Source organism: Papio anubis, chromosome 17 (genome assembly GCF_008728515.1).
Source record: "Papio anubis isolate 15944 chromosome 17, Panubis1.0, whole genome shotgun sequence".
Classification (NCBI taxonomy): Eukaryota; Metazoa; Chordata; class Mammalia; order Primates; family Cercopithecidae; genus Papio; species Papio anubis.
The window spans coordinates 32,799,547-32,823,600 of NC_044992.1; the positions used below are offsets into that span (position 1 = coordinate 32,799,547).

At 38.9% G+C, this 24,054-nt stretch overlaps 1 protein-coding gene across 3 annotated transcripts in view; it reads right to left on the reverse strand.

Moving 5' to 3' along the window:
* The window catches only part of VMP1 (vacuole membrane protein 1), a 136,688-nt gene that overhangs the window by 74,135 nt on the left and 38,499 nt on the right, over positions 1-24,054 (reverse strand). For all 3 annotated transcript variants that reach the window (XM_021928255.2, XM_021928256.2, XM_021928257.2), the window contains exon 6: positions 7,388-7,555. In XM_021928255.2, coding sequence (XP_021783947.1) covers positions 7,388-7,555 — 168 coding nt within the window. The remainder of the gene's footprint in view (positions 1-7,387; positions 7,556-24,054) is intronic.

The window sequence follows — 24,054 nt, forward strand, 5'->3', positions numbered from 1 at the left end:
AGGCTCAGGCTCAAGTGATCCCACCTCAGCCCCCTGAATAGCTGGAACTATATGGATATGCTACCATGCTCAGCTAGCTTTTTTTAGAGACGGAGTGTCACTCTGTCGCCCAGGCTGGAGTGCAGTGGTGCTATCTTGGCTCATTCCAACCTCTGCCACTTGGGTTCAAGCGATTCTCTTGCCTCAGCCTCCTGAGTAGCTGGGATTACAGGTGCCTGCCACTGCACCCGGCTAATTTTGTAGTTTTAGTAGAGACGGGGTTTTACCATCTTGGTCAGGCTGGTCTTGAACTCCTGACATCATGATCCACCCGCCTCAGCCTCAGCCTCCTAAAGTGCTGGGATTACAGGTGTGAGCCACCGTGCTCGGCTGCTCAGCTAGTTTAAAAAAAAATTTTGGGGCTGAGGCAGGAGAATGCTTGAACCTGGGAGGCGGAGGTTGCAGTGAGCCAAGATCGTGCCAGCCCGGGTAAGAGAGCAAGACTCTGTCTCAAAATATTTTCTTTTTTGTAGAGACGAGGTCCTGCTATGTTGCCAGGGTTGGTCTCGAACTCTTGGGCTCAAGTGATCCTCCCGCCTTGGTTTCCCAAAGTGCTGGGATTATAGGTGTGAGCCAGTGTGCCCAACCAGGATTTCTGTTTTCTGTTTTTTTTTTTTTAAAGAGATGAGGTCTCACTATGTTGCCCAGGCTGGTCTTGAATTCCTGGGCTCAAGTAATCCTCCCACCTTGCCTCTCAAAGTGCTAGGATCACAGGCGTGAGCCACCGTGACCTGCTGTGACATTAAAGATAAGGAAAACAAAGGTTTATGAACTAGTCACTTGGTTTGGACTTAAATGGCTTAAACACAGGATAATTAATAATGCAACAGGCACATAGTCTCTAGGGAAATTCTCAACTTTGAGCCATACACAGTGAATGAAAAAGCTCTGCTAGTTCTTAAAAAGCAATGTTAAGCATTTCAGTTTGCTCTGTCTTATGGTTCTGCCTCCAAATGCCTCAAAAAGAATTCCCAAGGGACCAAATCAAATTCAAACATTTTGTATTCACAATGGGTGAAACCAACAATTTCCATGTGTAACTACATTATCCACACTTGAAACAAGAATTTTGAAAAAGAGTCCAGGCGCAGTGCCTCACGCCTGGAATCCCAGCACTTTGGGAGGACGAGGCGGGTGGATTGCCTGAGCTCAGGAGTTTGAGAACAGTTGTCTGGGCAACATGGCGAAACCCTGTCTCTACTATAATACAAAAAATTAGCTGGGCGTGATGGTGCACACCTGTAGTCCCAGCTACCTGGGAGTCTGAGGCATGAGAATTGCTTGAACCCAGGAGGCAGAGGTTGCAGTGAGCTTATGGGTGACAAAGCAAGACTCTATCTCCAAAAAAAGAGAAAAAGAATACTTAACTGCCAAAAGATTAAGCCTATATTTAGTCAAAAAACAGAGAGAGAAGGCAGGAGAGACATATATACATGGATACAGGCAAAAACCAAATCATATATATTGCTAAACAAGAAAAGTTGGTCAGACGTCATGGCTCACACCTATAATCCCAGAACTTTGGGAGGCTGAGGTAGGCATACTGCTTATGTACATGAGTTCAAGACCAGCCTGGGCAACATAATGAGACTGTCTCTACAAAAAATTATGCACTTGTGGTCCCAGCTACTTGGGAGGCTGAGGTGGGAGGATCACCTGGGCCCGGGAGGATCACCTGGGCCCAGGACGTCCAGGCTGCTGTGAGCTGTGATCAAGCTACTACACTCTAGCCTGGGTAACAGAGTGAGACTGTCTAAAAACACACACACACACACACACACACAAATCGGTAATGTTGGCCAACTTTGGAGGATGCTAGAGAACCAACTTATTATTTTAAAAATTGGTATAATAAAGATCAAGTATTTATCTTTTTCTGATATAAACTATATCTCAGGGTAACTAAATTAGAGACAAGGAAAAGTTACTTCCTTCTTAACTTTAAGGAAATTTGTCATGAGTTTGAATCACATGATTGCTTTCAGAACTGTTAAACATTTGACTTAACATTTGAACTTAAGAGAAGTTCATGTTTTGAATAAAATGTTACACTTTCTGTCCTACTTTTTTCTGTGGGAGATTTTCCAAAGGTGCAGAGAATTATAAAATGAATTTAATATACTCTCACTCAACTTCAGCTAATATTAACTAATAGTTTATATTGTTGTATCTATACCCTTTCTCATTCTCTTCTCAATTATCTTGAAGCTGATCCCAGATGACATAATGGACTGAAATGAAATCAAGAGCTGTATACTGTCTTACACGTAGTTGACTATATTTGCTGTTATATTTTAGTTTAATTCTCCTCGTGTTTTCCCACATTAGCAAGAAACAATGGGAATCATGAGTCAGTACTCTCTAATTATGCAAATAAATACAAGGGAATTTAGTCATCCAGGCAGGTGTCCCAAAACACATTATACCCTAGACACAGACATTTATTTATCTCAAATTAGATACTGAAGTCTCATCATTTCATAATCCTTACAAAACAATTTTATGATTCTCTACAAAATTCAAATATATATTTGTATAAGACACAAATACAAAATTCTTTACATTTGTTTATATGCAAAACAAAACATAAATTGTTGGAACACTAAAAACTGTCAGCCTAAGTTTACATCTGTTTATATGTAAAACAAAACATAAATTGTTGGAACACTAAAAACTGTCAGCCTAAGTTTAATTAAGGAGAGAGAAAGACTGGCTTCCTTATTGCAAAATAAGTGGTATGTATAGTCCACCAATAATTCAGAAAGCTCTCCTCCAAACCATCTACTACATACAAATTTATTACCCTTCAATCCTTCTTGAACTAGAGAAGAATTTAATACGCACAAAATATGCAAACCAACTGGTAACACAACATCTTCTTGGAGTGCTAATTTTATTCAAAGATTTTAGGGAAGACAAAAATTCTGAATTTGTACTTTTAAAAAGTTTTGTTGGGTAAGCTGGGGAAAAAACATTTTGTCAAGTGGACTCACAAGCAAATCTGCAGCATGGTGCTTTTATATTAAGAAATGTAAGTTTAATGATAAAAATCTGGAGAGCAGGAATTTAAAAAAAATCTATCTTTTTCATCGAGAAACCCTGTCTCTACCAAAAATACAAAAAAATTAGCCGGGCATGGTGGCGCATGCCCGTAATCCCAGCTACTCAGGAGGCTGAGGCAGAAGCACTTGAACCCGGGAGGCGGAGGCTGCAGTGAGTGAGATTGCGCCATTGCACTCCAGCCTGGGCAACAAGAGCGACAAACTCTGTCTTAAAAAAAAAAAAAAAAAAGTTTTTATTTTATTTAATTAATTAATTAATTTATATTGTTTTGGAGACAGAGTCTCACCGTGTTGCCCAGGCTGAAGTACAATGGCACAATCTCAGCTCACTGCAACCTCTGCCTCCCGGGTTCAAGTGATTCTACTGCCTTAGCCTCCTGAGTAGCTGGGATTACAGACATGCGCCACCATGCCCGGATAATTTCTGTATTTTTAGTAGAGACAAACTTTCACCACATTGGCCAGGCTGGTTTTGAACACCCAACCTCAAGTGATCCACCTGCCTGAGGCTCTCAAGTAGTTGGGACTACAGGCGCCCGCCACCATGCCCAGCTAATTTTTTTGTATTTTTAGTACAGACAGCATTTCACTATGTTGGCCAGGCTGGTCTTGAACTCCTGACCTCATGCTCCGCCTGCCTTGGCCTCCCAAAGTGCTGGGATTACAGGCATGAGCCACCGCACCCAGTGAATTAATTCTTACATAGGGTGTAAGGTAAGGGTCCAAGTTCATTCTTTTGCATGTGGATATTCAGTTTTTCCAGCCCACTGCCCCTCCACTTTTTTTTTTTTTCTTTGAGACAGAGTGTTGCTCTGTCGCCCAGGTTGGAGTGCAATGGTGTGATCTCAGCTCATTGCAACCTCTACCTCCCGGGTTCAAGCGATTCTTCTGCCTCAGCTTTCCAAGTAGCTGCAATTACAGGCCCCCACCACCATGCCCAGCTAAGTTTTATATTTTCAGTAGATGTGGGGTTTCACCATGTTGGTCTGGCTGGTCTTGAACTCCTGACCTCAGGTGATCCGCCTGCCTTGGCCTCCCAAAGTGCTGGGATTACAGGCGTGAGCCACTACACACAGCCCACAGCACCATTTGTTGAAGACTGTCCTTGTAAATGTTGAGAACAATATTAACAAATTTAAACATAACTTAGTGTATGCTGTATTTTTAATATAACTAGACAGTTACAAAGAAGGAAGGAAGAGCAAACATTTGACCTATTAATCAGTATTTATTGACATTCCTATACTACATGCAAAACTTTTTCAAAAAAATTAATTAATTTTTTTTTTTTTTGAGATGGAGTCTCGCGCTGTTGCACAGGCTGAAGTGCAGAGGTGCAATCTTGGTTCACTGCAATCTCTGTCTCTCGGGTTCAAGTGATTCTCCTACCTAAGCCTCCCAAGTCGCTAAGAATACGGGTGTGAGCCACCATGCCCAGCTAATTTTTTGTATTTTTAGTAGAGATGGGGTTTCACCATGTTGGCCAAGCTGGTCTCAAACCCCTGACCTCAAGTGATCCACCTACCTCGACCGCCCATAGTGCTGGGATTATAGGAGTGAGCCACCGTGCTCAGCCCTATGTGCAAAACTTGATGCTGATTACTGTGATGCTAATACATTTAAGGTATATTTAATATTTTTTAGGATCCTAAATATTATTTGGAGAAGAAAGCCACCATACCAGCCAAATTAATTTAAAGCATGTAGAAGCCAGGCCTAATAAGCACTACAGACAATATATACTATAGAAATTTGGAGGAGGCAGTTATCGCGGCCAGCTGAGATCATGGTTTTCATTTGTTGGCCTTAAGGTTAATCCAGCAATGTAAATAATTTTTGAAAGAATAAAAGTATAATATTAAGAAAAAAAGACAAATTTACATACAAAGTCCCTTTTCTAGCATGTTCCAAGTATCTTGTTATTCTAACATTTTTTTCATCAAAAGACTAATGTCATCAAATTTATAAAGCATATGCAACTAGTATAATAAATTTGTTTCCAGTGTTTATAAAAGAGCAACAGGAAACATGACAATTTTTCCTGTCTTTCGTATTCAACAAATTCAACATTATGGTATTTCCTTCATAATTCTTTTAAAGCAAAACATAATTGCTAACACTTAACTGTGTTTCAAAACTGCTTCTTCTGAGGGTATGGTATTCATGCTCATTTTAATGAGTTAAGATTTGTAAGTGATCTGTTCCATAATCTTTAATTTCCTAAGAAATTGTTAGTGAGAAAAAATTACAGGAACATAACAAATCCAAATGAGTTTAAAAAAAAACTCAAATGGAAACAGAAGTCTTTAACCAATGAATTATTCCTATGGATACCTGAATAAATTTAGGCATACAGGGCTGGGTTAGGAGGCTCATGCCTGTAATCCCAGCACTTTGGGAGGCCAAGGCAGGCGGATCACCTGAAGTCAGGAGTTCGAGACCAGCCTGCCCAACGTGGAGAAACCCCGTTTCTACTAAAAATACAAAAAATCAGCCAAGTGTGGTGGTGGGTGCCTGTAATCCCAGCTACTAGGGAGGCTGAGGCAGCAGAATCGCTTGAACCTGGGAGGCGGAGTTGCAGTAAGCTGAGATGGTGTTACTGCACTTCAGCCCTGGGCGACAGAGCAAGACTATCTCAAAAAAAAAAAAAAAAAAAATTTAGGCATAAAAAAAAATTGTGTAGATTAGAATCCATCTGCCACTTAACATGCTGTCCAAAGAATTTTATAAAATAAACTTAAGCAAACCACAAAAAGAACAACTGAAACAACTAAAAGTAAAATTGCCATATACGACCATACAGCCTGATACCTTTACTATAATAAGGCTTGGTTTATATTAAGAAATGTCTGACCTTACTTTAGTTAGCATTATAACAACTCAGAAAATGAAATGAGTCCTCTAAGAACACAGTATTTTCTTGTTGTTATTGTTGAGATGTAGTCTCGCTCTATAGCCCAGGCTGGAGAGCGGTGGCGGGTCTCGGCTCACTGCAACCCCTGCTTCCTGGGTTCAAGCAATTCTCATGCCTCAGCATCCTGAGTAGGTGAGATTACAGGTATGCGCCACCACGCCTGGCTAATTTGTGTATTTTTAGTAGAGGCAGGGTTTCACCATGTTGACCAGGCTGATCTCGAACTCCTGGCCTCCAGTGATCTGCCTGTCTTGGCCGCCCAAAGTGCTGAGATTACAGGGATGGCCACCAGGCCCAGCCAGAACACAGTATTTTAAATCTAAAACTAAGACATATGGGGAAGATCACTTGAGCCCAGGAGGTTGAAGCTGCAATGAGCTGAGATGGCACCACTGCACTCCAGCCTGGGCAACAGAGCAAGACCCTGTCTCAATAAACAAACAAACAAACAAATAAATAAATAAATGCATACATACATATACACACACAATTTTTATTTGCCAAATAAAAATAAAATTTTAAATTAAAAAAGACATGACATCTGCCAATCTAATAATGATATATAACTATATATTACCAATCTAATATTTATATATATTTTATATAACTCTTAGACAAATTCTAAGTTTATCAGGTATAGAAATACTGGAACAAATTTTATAATGTAGTATACAGTTGACCCTTGAACAACATGGATTTGAACTGTTCCAGTACAAGTTATAATCAGTGTGCCTCTCATGGCTCCCCATCTACCTCCTCCACCTCCTTTGCCTCTGCCACCCCTAAGACAGCAAGACCAACCCCTTCTTTCCCTCCACCTCCTCCTCAGTGTCTTCAACATGAAAATGGAGTGGAAATGATGATCCATTCCCACTAAATTAATAATAACTATATTTCCTTTTCCTCATGATTTTCTTTGTAACAGTATATAATACTGTATTAACACATACAAAATATGTGTTAATCTACTATTTATCATTAAGGCTTCTGTTCAACAGGAAGCTATTAGTAGTTAAGTTTTTGGGGAGTTAAAAGTTATATGTGGATTTCCTACTGCACAGGGGGTTGGCAACCCTAACCCACACATTGTTCAAGGCTCAGCTGTAGTTCCATCATCTGTACTCCCTTTCCCTGCTGGAGTCTACTTGGCCTCAGTTGCTTTGTGATACATAGGGTTCATGCCTTTCTTCCCAATGCCATTCATGAAGAGGATGTGCTCTAAAAGGTTTCTTTTGCCTTAGAAGTAGGTAGCTGGTTACTTACTGAATCATTTACTGACAAGGAATATGTTTAGATTCTATTTCAAAAAGGTACAACACACTATCAAGATGGTGAGGTTAGTTTTAAACAAATATGAAAATGCATATCTTACCCACATGCAGGCTTCAATCCTAACTTTTGAGATGATACTCCACAAAGAAATGGTTCCTTCAGTGCCCTCTTCATCTGGACAAATAATCTGATCAGGATAGGGTGGTTCAGGAAAATTAACTGAATTGCATTCATAAGCAGCTAATGTAACTGAGGCTATATGTGGACCCTATAAAACAAATACAAGAAACTTCTGATGAGAACTACTAAAAAATTATCAATACACGTTATTTTAATAGTATATTAATTGCCATATAATAAAAATCTTAGCTTTCAAAGAACAAAATAATTCTAAATAATTTCAAGATGCAGGTAGTAACATGAAGAAAATAATCCCTCCCAGAATCTCTTCCTGGTTGAGTTAAAAAAAAAAATCAGATTTATTGAGGTAAAATTTACACATAATAAGTCACTTATTTGAGGTCTACATTTCAATTAGCTTTGACGAATACATTCAGCCATATAACTACGCCAATCAAGATACAGAACATTTCCATCACTGCAAAAATCATCCCTTGGCCAGGCACGGCAGCTCATGCCTGTAATCCCACCACTGTGGGAGGCTGAGGCAGGAGGATTGCTTGAAGCCAGGAGTTCAAGACCAGACTGGGCTACAAAGCAAGACCTTATCTCTACAAAAATTTTAAAAATTAGCCATGCACTGTGGCATGTGCCTGTAGTTCCAGCTACTCAGGAGCTGAGGCAGGAGGATTGCTTGAGCCCAGGTGTTGGAGGCTGTAGTGAGCTATGATTATGCCACTGCACTCCAGTCTGGATGATGGAACGAGGCCCCATGCCTTATTAAAAAAAATATCTTGTGTTCCTCTGTGGCCAATTCCCTCCCTCAAGTCCTAGTCCCCGGCAACCACTGATCTAATTCCTTGCTTGACTTTTATTTCATGTATCTATATTTCTCATTTGTTAGATTATTCCTTTTATTAAAAAAACAACGTTCTGAGCCACTGTTCTTTTAGGCACAATTTGAGAATATCACTTTATGTCCTTACTTAAAAACAGTTAGTGATGTACCACCTCACGTAACCTTTCCTAGTGAGATCATAAAGCAAAAATGTAACTGTGAAACCAGTATCAATGAGTTTTACACAATGGTTCCTAAAAGCACAAGACGAAGAGTCCGCATACTAGGGAGCTGGTTAAAATATAAATTTCTGGGTCCCTTAAGCATAGGTTGATAGATGCCCTCTAGCATACAGTAACTAGCAGCCATCAGCTATTATGAAGAGAAATACTTTATTTGTAGAATAAAATTATTTACATATACACACACACGAGATTTTATTAGTAACTATATTGTGCGAGTATTTCTGAATCTGAAGATTTCTGTTAAAGATTTCTCCAATGATTTTTTATAAATGAGTCAGTCCCACAGAAAAGTAAGTCGGCTCTGTGTATAAGAAAGTATTTTAAGATCACATGATGAAAGAATCTGTGGTTCAAAGTACATAAAATCTAGTGATAAAAATAAAACTAAGATATTCTACTACCAAGATAATAAAATTTTGTTTGACATAAATATAAAATACAAAGTCGTTCACACATGTGATACTTATCTCTAAATAGAATCGGCATTTTCTGTTAAAATAATACCTAAAAAATGAAATCCTTGGCACTGAATCAGTTAATTATTAGTTTTTTTCTGGATCAAAAAAAATCGATGTGAAGTTTTAGCCTTTGTTCCTCTTTTGGGGGACTTTTAATTCTTGGAAATGTAGAAATATTAAACTATTAAAATAAGTATAGAAGATTTTGAAAAGAATATTTTGATTAGGTTTTTGAAAACTTATGATTAACCATGAAATTTACAATTGTTTCTTTAAACACTAGGTGCACACAAGAGATTTCACAGTTAGGGGAAAAAAGAATTATTTTGTGATACTACAAAAAAAACCCCAAAGTTTGTGATATTCAAAATAACTGCATAGTTTGTGAAACATTTCTCCTCATACAATTATAGCTGTCAGACGTAATTTAAAAAAGATAAAAAGAAATCAGCTGTAACTTCCACCTTTACTGTTAGAAAACACAAAAGAGACATATGAATGCCAATAAGTGAAAAAGAAGAAAATTTAAGAGTTTGTCCATGCTGTCCCCATGTAATATCCTCTTTGGCTACAGGTACAGTCTACAGCTAAAGTTAGAAATGAGTTTCAAGTGAACAAAAAATAAAATTGCCCTGGGAGCTAAAATAATGAGATTTCTGGGATATATAGGAAAGAAAAAGCTATATTTGCATTCCAGAAATATAAAAAATGTATCCTAACAGATTAAACACATTATCCAATAAAATAAAAGTTCTTCATAGTTTTAATTTTTAGTAATTCTGAAAAGGGAAATTTTCAACAATCTGATTTGAGAATGTTTTCTCAAGTCTCTGATTTGAGAATTCTTTCTTCTAAAGAAGTCTGTTCATTCACTCAACTAAACTGACATATATTTTCCATAACCACACTAATAAGTCATGATTACTCAGCCTTTGAGGCAGATGTGGTGGTTCCCAGACAAAATGAACATTAACAACTCAGTTTCTTGTCCTTTGTTCATAGTTTAAACTATATTAAGTGATAGGAAACCTCACAAGTTCTATTCAACATTATAGCTTAACGGTTTCTAAATATAACCAATTTGAATGAAAAAATATGTTTATATGAAAAATCCAAACAAAAACTAAAAAAATTTTTTGATTAAAAGTTTTAAAAGTTACACAGAATTCAAACTACTTTTAAAGTATATTTTCTAAAAACTACAAGTCTCACTACAATATAGCAAATATGTGTCACATTTTTAATCATACTAAACAAAGAAACAAGAGAGTAAAGACCCAAACAGCTATAGTATTAATTGAAAAGCTTAACTGGATAAAATCTGCCACAGGATATAAAATTTATACATTTACTGAGCAGCAGGTTCCAACTCTTCAGGGAACATGGGTTAAGGATCCTGGTCGATGGCTGAAGGTTTTCTGCCTCAGGACCGGATGAAGTAACGGATACTAGACTTTCATTTCCATAGCAAACAATTAGAAAACTGGACAAAATATATGGGACAATTCTTTTTAGATATTGTACTACAGGCAGTACAGGGCTTTGATTACCAAGAGAAGGGATAAAAATGAAGAAACCATACACTGACTCTGGCTTCTTGTGTGTAGACACATTCCATGCCTGCCAAAAATGCCATGGTCAAAAGAGGAAAAGCCCAAACAAAGCATGTTGCTCCTGCTGAATTGAGAATGAGATTGGGATTCACGAGTTCAGGATTCAGGGAGGCTGAGGCAGTCAGAATTTATGAGGCAGTATACCAGAAAAGAGAAAGCTACACAGAGAGAAAGAACTCTAGAAATCTGCACAGGGGTCCCCTTCAGACTCTGGCACACAAAGCTGCACTGTATGCTAAGGTGAGAACACAAGTCCAGGCAAAAAACCACCGGGAAAAGAACAATTACTGGGGATTTGTAAACTGACCAATTCCCAGAGTTCACACAGGCCTGGGAAACATCTGTGATCAACCAGCTAGAGTAGAGAGACTCAGCATTCAATCCAGAAAGGTCATGCTTGCGTAGGTACGACCTTTCCTTCTGGTCCTAAGGTGAAAGCCACTCTAGTCTAACCCTAACAGGGTTTAAAACAAGTCTTAAAAAGATCAAGCTGATCCACAGGTAACTTAATTGCCCTCTTCAGAACCTGCCCACACATCAGTGTTCTATAGTGGAAGACAAAATCCACACAAGCAACAATTTAACACTACATATCTAGCATTCAATTAAAAATTACTAGCACTCAATATAATATTACTAGACATGCGAGGCAGCAATATATAACTCATAACCAAAAGAAATAATGCTCAATAGAAACAGATCCAGGTTTGATGAAAAATATCAATCCATAGACTTAAGAAACTGAACAAATCCAGTCACGATTGACACAAAGAAAACAAAACATATAGGCTGGGTGCAGTGGCTCACACCTGTAATCCCCGCACTTTGGGAGGCCAAGGTGGGCAGATCATGAGGTCAGGAGTTCGAGACCACCCTGGCCAACATGGTGAAACCTATCTCTACTAAAAATACAAAAAATTAGCCGGGCGTGGTGGCAAGTGCATATAATCCCAGCTACTGAGGAGGCTGGGACAGGAGAATCACTTGAACCCAGGAGGCAGAGGTTGCAGTGAACTGAGATCTCACCATTGGACGCCAGTACAAAAAAAAAAAAAAAGAAAAGAAAAAACAAAAAAAGAAAGAAAAAGAAAAGAAAACATATAGGCCGGGCATGGTGGCTCACACCTGTAATCCTAGCACTTTGGGAGGCCAAGGCGGGTGGATCATAAGGTCAGGAGATCGAGACCATCCTGGTCAACATGGTGAAACCCTGTCTCTACTAAAAATACAAAAATCAGCTGGGTGTGGAGACTGAGGCAGGGGAATGGCTTGAACCCGGGAGGTGGAGATTGCAGTGAGCCGCGATGGTGCCACTGCACTCCAGCCTGGTGACAGAGCAAGAAGCCATCTCAAAAAAAGAAAATAAAACATAATCAAACTGCTAAAAATCATCACAATTATGTCATAATGAAATTGCTGTAGTTCAATGATAAGAGGAAAAGTCTAAAAAACAATAGAGGAGATAGGCCGGGCGCAGTGGCTCACGCATGTAATCCCAGCACTTTGGGAGGCCGAGGAGGGCGGATCACGAGGTCAGGAGATCGAGACCATCCTGGTTAACGCAGTGAAACCCCGTCTCTACTAAAAATACAAAAAATTAGCCCGGCGTGGTAGCAGGCACCTGTAGTCCCAGCTACTCAGGAGGCTGAGGCAGGAGAATGGCGTGAACCTGGGAGGTGGAGCTTGCAGTGAGCCGAGATCGTGCCACTGCACTCTAGCCTGGGTGACACAGCCACTCTGTCTCACAAAAAAAAAAAAATAGAGGAGATAAAAATAACACATTATCTACAGAGACAAATAGGTCAGACTTTTCATCAGAAATACTATGCAAACCAAAAGACATCAGAATTACTTCTTTAAAGTGCTGAAGAAAAAAATACCTGTGAATCTGGGCCCTAGGGAAAATATATTTCAAATAAATATATTTCAGAACAGTACTGTGGGTTTATGACATATGAGGAAGTAAAATGTATAAGAAGTAAAATGTATGACAAGTAAAGCATAAATTATAAATTATGGGAGGAGGAAAATGAAGAACATCATTATAAGGTTGTTTGTCACATTATATACAAAATGAGAAAATAATACTTCATTGTTCACCCGGTAAGTTAATGGAGCATATTGCAAACCTTAGGACAACCACAAAATTTTTTAATTTTTTTTTTTTTGAGAAATGGTCCCACCCTGTTGCCCAGGCTGGAGGGCAGTAGTATGATCACAGCTCACTGGACTCTTGACTGCCTGGGCTCATGAGATTATACCTCAGCCTCCCGAGTAGCTGGGACCACAGGCATGCATCACTACACCTAACTATACCACTAAAAATTTTAAAAGAAGTAGAACAAACAAGCAAATAAATTCAATACCAAAAAAAAAAAAAAACTACAAAAAAACAAAACAAAAAAACCCCCCTCAGTCCAAAAGAAGGCAGAGAAAAAAGAAAAAGGAATAAAAAATTAGATACAACAGTTTGAGGGCAGACTTAAACCCAATCATATTGATAACTACATTAATTGCAAATGGACCAAACATATGAATTCAGGCAGAGACTGTTAGACTGGATTAGTATATGCTGTCTGTAAGAAACCCACTTTAAATATTAAGAACCCAGAAAAGAAAGAGTAAAGAGATGGGAAAAGAAAAACCATTTTAAAAAATCTATAAAAAAGATAAAGTAGCTAAATTAATATTAGACAAAGTAGATTTAAGGACAGGGAATATTAACAGAGATTCACAGGAACATTTCACAATGATAAACGGTCTAATTCTCAGGAAGTCAGACCAATTCTAATTGTGTATACACCCAATAACAGAGTGTGAAAATACATAAAGCAAAAACTGATTCCTTGAACTGAGTTTGAGACCAGCCTGGACAACATAGGCAGACCCTGTCTCTACAAAAAACAGAAAAATTAGATGGGGCCAGGTGTGGCGGCTCACACCAGTAATCCCAGCACGTTGGGAGGCCTTGGTGGGAGAATCTCTTGAGCCCAGGAGTTTGAGACTAGCCTGGGCAACATAGGGAGAACAGAGAAATGAACAAATCCCCAATTATAGCTAGAAATTTTACTTAATTTTAATTTTAATTTTATTTTGAGATGGAGTCTCACTCTGTTGCCCAGGCTGGAGTGCAATGCTGCGATCTCGGCTTACTGCAACCTCTGCCTCCCAGGTTCAAGTGATTCTCCTGCCTCAGCCTCCCGAGTAGCTGGGGTTTCCAGCACCCACCACCACACCCAGCTAATTTTTGTATTTTTGGTAGAGATGGGGTTTCACCACGTTGGTCAGGCTGGTTTTGAACTCCTGACCTCAGGAGATCCACCCGCCTGGGACCACAGATGCAAGATACCACATCCAACTAATTTTTTTTCTTTTTTTCTTGAGACAGGTTCTCTTATTCCATCACCCAAACTGGAGTGCAGTGGCATAATCTTGGCTCACTGCAACCTCAACCTCTCGAGTTCTGGTGATCCTCCCACCTCAGCCTCCTGGGTAGCTGGGACTTCAGGTGTGCACCACCATGCCTGGCTAATTTTTTGTAGAGATGGGGTTTTGCCTGTTGCCCAGGCTAGTCTCTAACTCCTGGGCTCAAGTGATCTATCCGCCTCAAAGTGCTGGGATTACAGGTGTAAGCCAGAGTGCCCAGCCCAGTTAATTTTTTTTCATTATTTGTAGACAGGTCTCCCTATGTTGCTTAAACTCCTGGGCTCAGGGGATCCTCCTACCAACGCCTCCCAAAGTGCTGGCATTATAGGCGTGAGCCAGTGCACCTGGCCCAGATAATTTTTTTTCATTATTTTTAGAGATGGGTCTCCCTATGTTGCCCAGGCTAGTCTCAAACTCCTGGGCTCAAGAGATTCTGCCACCAAGGCCTCCCAAAGTGCTGGGATTACTGGTGTGAGCCGCCACACCTGGCCCCATTTAATTTTTCTGTTTTTTGTAGAGACAGGGTCTGCCTATGTTGTCCAGGCTGGTCTCAAACTCAGTTCAAGGGATCCTCCTGCCTTGGCCTCCCAAAGCACTGGGATTAGATGTGAGCCACCATGCCTGGCACATACATAGTAGAAAACTTCAACATCTATATTTCATTAATTGATAGAACAACTACACTGATAATTGTATGGACACAGAAGATTTGAATAATATAGAAAATACCACCCAACAAGAGCCAAATATATATTATTTTCAAGTACACATGGCATATTTTCCAAGACAGACCATATGCTGTGCTATAAAATGAGTCTGAACACATTTAAAAGGATGTGACATGTGGCAAGGTAAAAATCAATACAGGGAGTATGTCTTAAAGTGGCAAATAGGCCAGGCAGGGTGGCTCACGTCTGTATTCTCGGCACTTTGGGAGGTTGAGGCTGGAGAATCACTGGAGCCCAGGAGTTTTGAGACCAGCCTGGGTAACATGGTGAGACCCTATCTCTTAAAAAAAAAAAAAAACAAATTAGCTGGGTATGGTGGTGTGCACCTGCAGTCTCAGTTACTTGGGAGGCTGAAGTGGGAGGATAGCTTGAGCCTGGGAGGTCAAGGTCGCTGTGAGCTGAGATCACACCACTGCACTCCAGCCTGGTCGACAGAGTGAGACCCTGTCTTAAAAAAAAAAAAAAAAGAAAAAGAAAAGTGGCAAATAAAGGTCTGTTTTATTTTTGGTAACTCAGTATAGTTATTCTAGATGAAGTCAAATCAACAAGATAGCTCGGTTATTTTCAACATATTGGACATCTGGATTTGCTTCATTTCAGAGTTCCATATATCTAGTCTCATGAGCTGTATTACATTGTATTTTCCAAAGATTGGTAATGGAATAATTTTGCCTTGTCCAGGATAAAAGATGTAGTGCTTGGCCAGGCAAGAGTATGTCTGGGTGAGAGCAAACCATACTTAGATGAAAGGGTAAGATTTCTAATAAGAGCAGATGTAGGTATTTGTCTGTGGAAAAATATATTTTATCTTTCAAAAACTCTTTTTACATATGTTTAAAAAGTTACATTTCCATGATTTACATTCTTTCATGAGTTTTAGTGATTAGAAAAAAACCGAACTGAGATAAGTCTATGTAATCAATTTTTACTCTAGCTTCAAGAATAATGATAAGACACTACTAGTTCTTCTAATTAAGAGAAACTTAGAATTAAAAAAAATTGTCCTAGAAAGGTAAAATTATACAAAACCACATTTCTCTCTCTCTCCCTCTCTCTCTCCATCCTAATCTGATAGTGAAGAGTTTTAAATAGTTTTCTGATAATAATGTAGTATCTATGTAAGCCCAGAGAAAGAAATCCTTGTGCTACAAACACTAATTAGGGTCATAGTAAGAAAGGGGTGAATATATTCATACTTTAATTTGTGAAAAAATCATATTAGTAAAATGATAAACTAGAATGTACACTGCTGCTTAATTTTAAGTAAGTAAAACATTTTCTGGATTTTGAACTTTCCAGGTTCTTTGGATTTATATTATAGCAGCTCGCTCATGATTTACTATAATTCTTCACAAACTTTGTAGCATTTAAAGGATTGAAAAGGTTATACTCATGTCTATGTTTCATCAAGGAAAACAGTGTATCATCCAAAAGACCAAAGATAGAATACTGTTGGGTTTACTTTATGGTCCTTTTCTTACAGAGACATCTTTTAAAAACGAAAGACCTAAAATGTTCATATTAGTTAATTTATTAGCCTAATTTAGGCAAAATATTTATCAACCAAGATGAAGAATACAACATCACATTAAGATTGCAGAATGTGTGTTGTGTGTGTATGAGTATTTTTAAGGAAGGCGAGCAGACAAAACAGACAGACATTCTTCCACTCTAGACGGCTCCCTCAGAACTGATAAAACATTCCTAAAGACTGGAGTTGTTTGGACAACATCTGTAATGTCAATTCATAGCCTAATCCATCATCTATACACAGAAGTCAAGTGAGATCCCAAAGGCAAAATTTCCAATTAGTTTTGTCTGGAAAGTTTAGGGCAAAGGTAATAAAATCAAGAATCCTGTGCTGATTCACTGGGAAAACATTTATTTGCCACACTTCTTCACTAAGGAACAAAAGCAGTCAGTGGTTAGTCTGGAATGTGATTCATTAGGAATATCTGGGTGATAAACAAACAAAAGAAGATGACAAATCGTTGTTTGTATGACTTGCAAAACCTTTGTTTTCTTTCAGGGGACTTCAGAAACCCTTTTGCAAACACAGAAATTCTCCTCAGAATTTTTTTAATCATTGTTTTTATCATTAGAGTCAAAAAACAAGGTTATAGTCTACAGCAAATAAATCTAGAAGGCTAGAGTGTAAAATATTGATTCCCAATGGGCACTGACAAGTTTAACCAGTGTTTATATTCTTTTTGTAAAGAAGGTCCCAAGTTATGCCTCTGGTCTCTCTTTACAAAATGCAGTAAAGGCTGGGAACAGTGTCTCACGCTTGTAATCCTAACACTTTGAGAGGCCGAGGCAGCAGGATCACTTGAGCCCAGCAGTTCAAGAATAGCCCGGACAACACAGTGAAATTCTGTCTCTACTAAGAAAAAATATTAGCCCAGTGTAGTGGCATATGCCTGTAGTCCCAGCTACTTGGGAGGCTGAGATGGGAGGACCACTTGATACCAGGAGTTCAAGATTGCAGTGAGCTATGATCATGTCACTGCACTCCAGCCTGAGCAACAGAGCCAGACCCTGTCTAAAAACAAAAACCAAAACAAAAAACCAAAAACCAAAACAAAAAACAAAGAAACAAACTGTGAAAAAGCAGGAACCTGGGCATGCATTAATGTGGATTTCAGTTTTCTAAATCTGTTGGTAAATTACTGTTGGTAACTTCTATCTCATCTCCTTTGTTTAACAAAAAGCCTAATAATGCCAGTTACCTAGGTCATAGGGTAGAAATATGAGATACTATAAAAGTGCAAGTATAAAATTGCTGGACAAAACAAAAGAAATATGAACTCTATAGTATTAGTTCATGCTCCAAGTTATAAGGTACTGTCTTTGAAGCTATTTTTATTATGTTGAGTTAATCCATATTAAAAGGCATATTTGGCCAGGCGTGGTGGCTCACGCCTGTAATCCCAGCAGTTTGGGAGGCCCAGGCGGGTGGATCACTTGAGGTCAGGAGTTCGAGACCAGCCTGGCCAACATTGTGAAACCCTGCCTCTACTAAAAATACGGATCGCACCATTGCACTCCAGCCTGCGTGACAGAGTGAGTCTCCATCTAAAAAACAAAAGAAAAAGAAAAAGAAAAAGAAAAAAAGGCATGTTTCGCCTTTGTTCTCTAGACCCAAGCAACTTTTGATCACACAGTTGACTGAAGTATTCAGGAGAAATGAACTACATATTTATGAGAGCGCTGTTAAAAAAAGGGGGGACTAGTATAAATTGTTTAAAATGTATGCCCAACAACAAATGTAAGCTAAACTAAATTTTCTTGTCTTTCATTTAAGCATACATTAATAAACTTAAGGGCAGGAAGTTACCCAGTCTGTGCATACCCCTTTTCCTTGGCAAAAACCCAGCCCAATGTCCTGAAGACCTTGGTTTCTTCTTTTGATGTGGTGATGCTCAGCAGAGTTAATATATGAGTCATTCCTTAGGGAAAGACAGAGAGAAGAGCTTTCATGCCTTCATCAAACAAAAGGCAAATAGATTTTTTTCTAAGAAGGGTCTGTTGGTCTTCCTGAAACAGCACTGAGTCACTGCATGCTTACAGCCATAGTTATAAGCGTCTGGTATCAAGTCATACCAGAGCCTTAACTTTTGGTAATTTCTTTTTTGTCTTAAAAGGAGGATAGACAAGTGAGCAATAAAGCAATATTCAGAAGTCAAGCTGAATTGATAGGGAAGAAGTTGGCTAACAATTTTTTTTTAAAAGAATGATTCCACTTTATGGTATTAACAACTACTACAATATTTCACTTACTGAAACTATTTCACTATTTTATTTCAACCCATATCAATGCAGTTTTCTAAATAATATTTACTTTCAGCAATAGCCAAGAGTCAAAAAATATCAGAAATGTCTATACCTAAGGAAAAAACAGCTTTTAAAAAGTGCAGAATACTATACAGTACTTCTTCCTTAGGGTGCCATGTACCGAGGAGGTTATAAATATGAAAAAGCACTTAAGACGTCAGATTTTTAAAATGTATATATATATTTTCTGTTTTCATTTTAGTCATCAATTGACCTGCACTACAGGGTAAATGTACAATTTTTAACACATATTTTAATAATGAAAGAATCCCAAACTTTAAAGCAGAAACAGGCCTCTGAATCTTACACAGGGGCACATATCTCACAACTTTCTTTGTATCTAATTGATAACAAAGAGTCAAGTTTTTTCTATAAAAATGGTCATATGAAACAAATGGCTCACAGATATCATTCAAAGGATAACTCCTTGATGTTACAGCTTCTAATAAAACCTGATCTATTCTACAATGTAACTGAATAGTTCCCAACTTTTCTACTTCCAAACTGCTTCTAGAAAGTAAAACTCTAACACCTAAAACATGAGAAAATCCAATGGTTAAAATATATGGCAAACAGAAAAATTGTAAAATATATTCAGCCTTCTACTTATAGCTAAATATTTGGGCATCTTTTTAAATTATAAATGATTGTCGATAGTTTTTCTTCTCTTTACAATTCTTTGTCTAGAAGCTGGGCTTGATTGAAAGGGATATAGGGCTTTGTGAAGCCTTTTGCCAGGAAACTGCTCCACCTAGTGTCAAAAATTGTACATCACATTATATAGGAGAGTAAATTGTAGCTGATGGACTCCTTTGCTATTAAGAACAGCCTTTATAAATCCTTAATGTTACATACAGTTTACAAATGGTTCTTTAATCATCTTTTTGTCTGGTAACTTGATGAATCATAATGTACATGCATATAAGGAGCATGTCCAGAATACATTTCTCATAGTCAAGTACCGAAGTTCCTGTTTTTGTTAACCTGGTTAATTACAGAATTATGAATCATATTTCTCTGTTAGTGGGAAATAATTACAAGGTGGCTACGGAAATAACCCCATCACTTCTCCTAATTGTGTACAACATCTACACTTTTTTTTGTTCTTGAGACAGGGTCTCATTCTGTCGCCCAGGCTAGACTGCAGTGGCGTGATCATAGCCTCCTTGGCTCAAGCGATTCTCCAGTCTTGGCCTCAACCTCCACCTGAGTAGCTGGGACTACAGGAGCATGCCACTACACCTGGCTAATTAAAAAAATTTTTTTTGTAGAGACGGGGTCCCACTAGGTTGCCCAGGCTGGTCTGGTCTTAACTCCTGGCCTCAAGTGATCCTCCTGCCTTGGCCTCCCAAAGTGCTGGGAATACAGGTGCGAGCCATTGCACCTGGCCTATGTTTTTTAGAAATAAATTTTATTGTGCATAATTGAGGCTTACAATATGATGCTATAGTATACATACAGATAACAAAATGGTTATACTATAGTAAAGCAGATTAACATGTCTATCATCTTACATAGCTACTTTTTAAAAATAAGAACAGCTAAAAATCTACTTAACAAAAATCCCTAATCCATTATAATTTTAGAACTGTGGTACCTTAGATCTTTGGAAATATTCATCCTACACATGACATCTAAACTTAATCCATAAGTTATTTATTCCTCAAAATAGTTGCAATCTTGTAAAATCTGGTATTTAAGAGGAATTGAACATACCAATGGTTACATGAAACTGGAACCAAATCTTCCTGTCATCAGACAGCTCATTTGGAAGAAATTTTTCTGCTTTTCCCTTTATAAAAAGCTTTTTTTTTTACTCTTAATTTTTTTTATACAACTCAAGCATATGCACAACTATATTCTTTTCTAAAGCATCATGTTAAACCTGTTATTTCTTGATCAAGAAGAGAGAAATGATAGTACTTATTTGGCAAATGGGTGAACCAAATACACAGATGTCATACAAAAATCCTTAGAAGACAGCTAGCTCTAATTAAGGCTCCCAGGCTCAAAATGTCTCTTCTGGTGTACTATTGTCATTTAATGAGTTAGAGCAGGGGTTAACAAACTACAAACTGCAGACCAAATCCAGCCTGCTACCTGTTTTTATGAATAAAGTTTTACCGGAAAATGGCCACATTCATTCATTTATGTACTGTCTGTAATTGCTTTCTCATTACAATGACAGATCTGAGTAGTTGCACAGAGACTGGATAGCCCACGATGTGTAAATAGCTACAGATCTGACCCTTTACAGAAAAAGTGAGGCTGGATACAGTGGCTCATGCCTGTAATCCCAGCACTTTGGGAGGCTGAGGTGAGAGGATCTCTTGAGTCCAAGAGTTTAAGAACAGTCTGGGCAACATGGAGAGACCCCGTTTCTACCCCTAAAAAACAAAAAACAGCTAGGTGTAGTGGTGCACACCTGTAGTCCCAGATACTTGGGAGGCTGAGGTGGGAGGATCTCCTGAGCCCAGGAGGTTGGGGCTATAGTGGGCCATATTCATGCCACTGTACTCCATGCCACTGTACTCCAGCCTAGGCAACAGAGAGAAACTGTCTCAAAAAAGAAACGAATATAAAAGAAAATGAAAAAGAGAAAGTACGCTCTCTAGCCCTGGGTTAGACCTTTTTTTTTTTTTTTGAGACGGAGTTTTGCTCTTGTTGCCCAGACTGGAGTACAGGGGAGCAGTCTCAGCTCACTGCAACCACCACCTCCTGGATTCAAGCGATTCCCCTGCCTCAGCATCTCCCGAGTAGCTGGGATAACAGGTATATGCCACCATGCCTGGCTAATTTTCTTTTTTTTTTTTTTTTGAGATGGAGTTTTGCTCTTGTTGCCTAGGCTGGAGTGCAATGGCACAATCTTGGCACACTGCAACCTCCACCTCCCCCGTTCAAACAATTATCTCGCCTCAGCCTTCTGAGTAGCTGGGATTACAGGCGGCACCCCCCCACCACGCCCAGCTACATTTTTGTATTTTTAGTAGAGACAGGGTTTCACTATGTTGGCCAGGCTGGTCTCAAACTCCTGACCTCAGGTAATCCACCCACCGCAGCCTCCCAAAGTGCTGGGATCACAGGCATAAGCCACCGCACGGGTCTAGACCATTATTAAGGTAGAAATTTTGACTCACAAAAACAGGCTGCATAGAGATGAACCAAAGAGGTCAACAGCAGCTATGTTCTCTTTATGCAAACATTAACTTATTATTCTTACTTGGGATATAATTTCCACTACATGAGAGAATAAATAAGCATTCCTGATCGCTCATGCACCAGATCTTCTAAAAGGAAACCTGAATGTTTGCTAAGACTAAAATAAATCTGTCAATGGATTTTGAGGAATTAATATGCAATAAAAGAGAGCTTAAAAAATGGTATCTTGGAAAAATCTGCCAGCCCCAGAAGCTTCTTTGCACCTAATCTACATATAAACTCAAATAAGGTAAATGAATGAAATTTGTAACTTGCACTACTTGCTAGGCAAAATTTGTTCAAGGCAGATAGCAAAGAAATGAACAAAAATATGCCTGCATGAGAACTAAAAACAGAGGAAATGCAGTTTACAAATGCTATTAATTTCTAATTTCAAAGTACAATATACCTCACTATAAAGATAAACCAGAGACATAAGCATATTAGTATATGTTGAATAAAATGATTTTAAAAATCACTCATTGTGGGATGGGCGTGGTGGCTCACGCCTGTAATCTCAGCACTTTGGGAGGCCGAGGTGGGTGGATTACCTGAGGTCAGGAGGTCGAGGCCAGCCTGGCCAACATGGTGAAACCCCATCTCTACTAAAAATACAAAAATTAGCCGGGTGTGGTGGTGGACACCTGCAATCTCAGCTACTTGGGAGGGTGAGGCAGGAGAATCCCTTGAACCCAGGAGGCAGAGGTTGCAGTGAGCTGAGCTGGCACCACTGCACTCCAGCCTGGGCAGCAAGAGCGAAACTCCATCTCAAAAAAAAAAAAAAAAAAAAAAACACTCATTGTGCCTATTTTTTGTTTAAATTTAAGTAAACTGAATGCAAAGAGCATAATGTTTACACAGCAAGAAGCAGATGCACTTTTATTTGCTGGAGAAATAAAATGATGTACTGATATTTAATATAAAACTATTATGCAAATTAAGAAAACACTATATATAGATTAGGTCATTTTTCATCAACTGTCACAAATAAGACTCAGATGTCAGGAACAGACTGTTTTGCCAATAAAAGAAGTACAGTTATTCTATCTCTCTTCTCATAGGCTTTGCAAAGATTCTATTTTACATTAATACATCTAACATATATTTGTCGAGCACCTATTGAGTACTAGGCTCTGTTCTAGACAGCTGGAATACAACAGTAAGTTAAGTAGAGGTAATGTAAAACCTAGGATGATTTTATTTTCCTCCAGACAAGTTTGCTTCTAGTGGGTAGATGGGCTGGGCCACTTACAATTCTAAGCAGACAATAAGAGTAGGCAGGACATGGTGGTTCATGCCTGTAATCATAGCACCCTGGGAGGTTGACGGGGCTGATCACCTGAAGTCAGGAATTGGAGACCAGCCTGGCCAACATGGTGAAACCCCGCCTCTACTAAGACTGCAAAAACTAGCCAGGTGTGGTGGTGCATTCCTATAATCCCACCTACCTGGGAGGCTGAGACATAAGAATTACTTGAACCCAGGAGGTGGAGGTTGCAGTGAGCTAAGATCACACCACTGCACTCCAGTTTGGGTGACAGAGCGAGACTCTGCCTCAAAAAAAAAAAAATAAATAAATAAATTTAAACTTGAGCTTCAGTACCCGTGAAGTTTGACTTTTATCTAGTTCATCACTTCTTTTAAAGTGTGGCTCTTTAGAGTTCAAATTCAAAGCCTGCAGGTTAATCAGGGCCTATCTTTGGTCAGTCTCTCTTTTTTGGGTTTCCTGTATAACCTAGATCTTGGTCTTATAATTCTTTTACTCTCTTCTAACACTATGATATCTTTAAACATATATTAAAAAATTTATCAGCTGGCCGTGGTGGCTCACGCCTACAGGCACTTTGGGAGGCTGAGGTAGGCAGATCACAAGGTCAGGAGTTCAAGGCCAGCCTGACCAACATGGTGAAACCCCAGCTCTACTAAAAATACAAAAATTAGCTGGGTGGTAGTGGCACGAGCCTGTAATCCCAGCTACTTAGGAAGCTGAGGCAGGAGAATCACTTGAGCATGGGAGGCAGAGGTTATTGTGAGCCAAGATTGTGCCACTGCACTCTAGCCTGGGCGACAGAGTGAGACTCTATCTCAAAAAAAAAAAAAAAAAAAAAAGAAAGGAAAAACAAAAAATCGGGGTCTTGCTTTGTTGCCCAGGCTTGTCTTACACTTCTGGCATCAAGTGATCCCCCTGCTTCTCTCTCCCAGTGTGCTGGGATTACAGACATAAGCTGGCCAGAAAGGCAGACTATTAACTGCTGAACTAATTAATGAATGAATGCGAAAAACTATTAAGAAATGCCCTTTTTACTT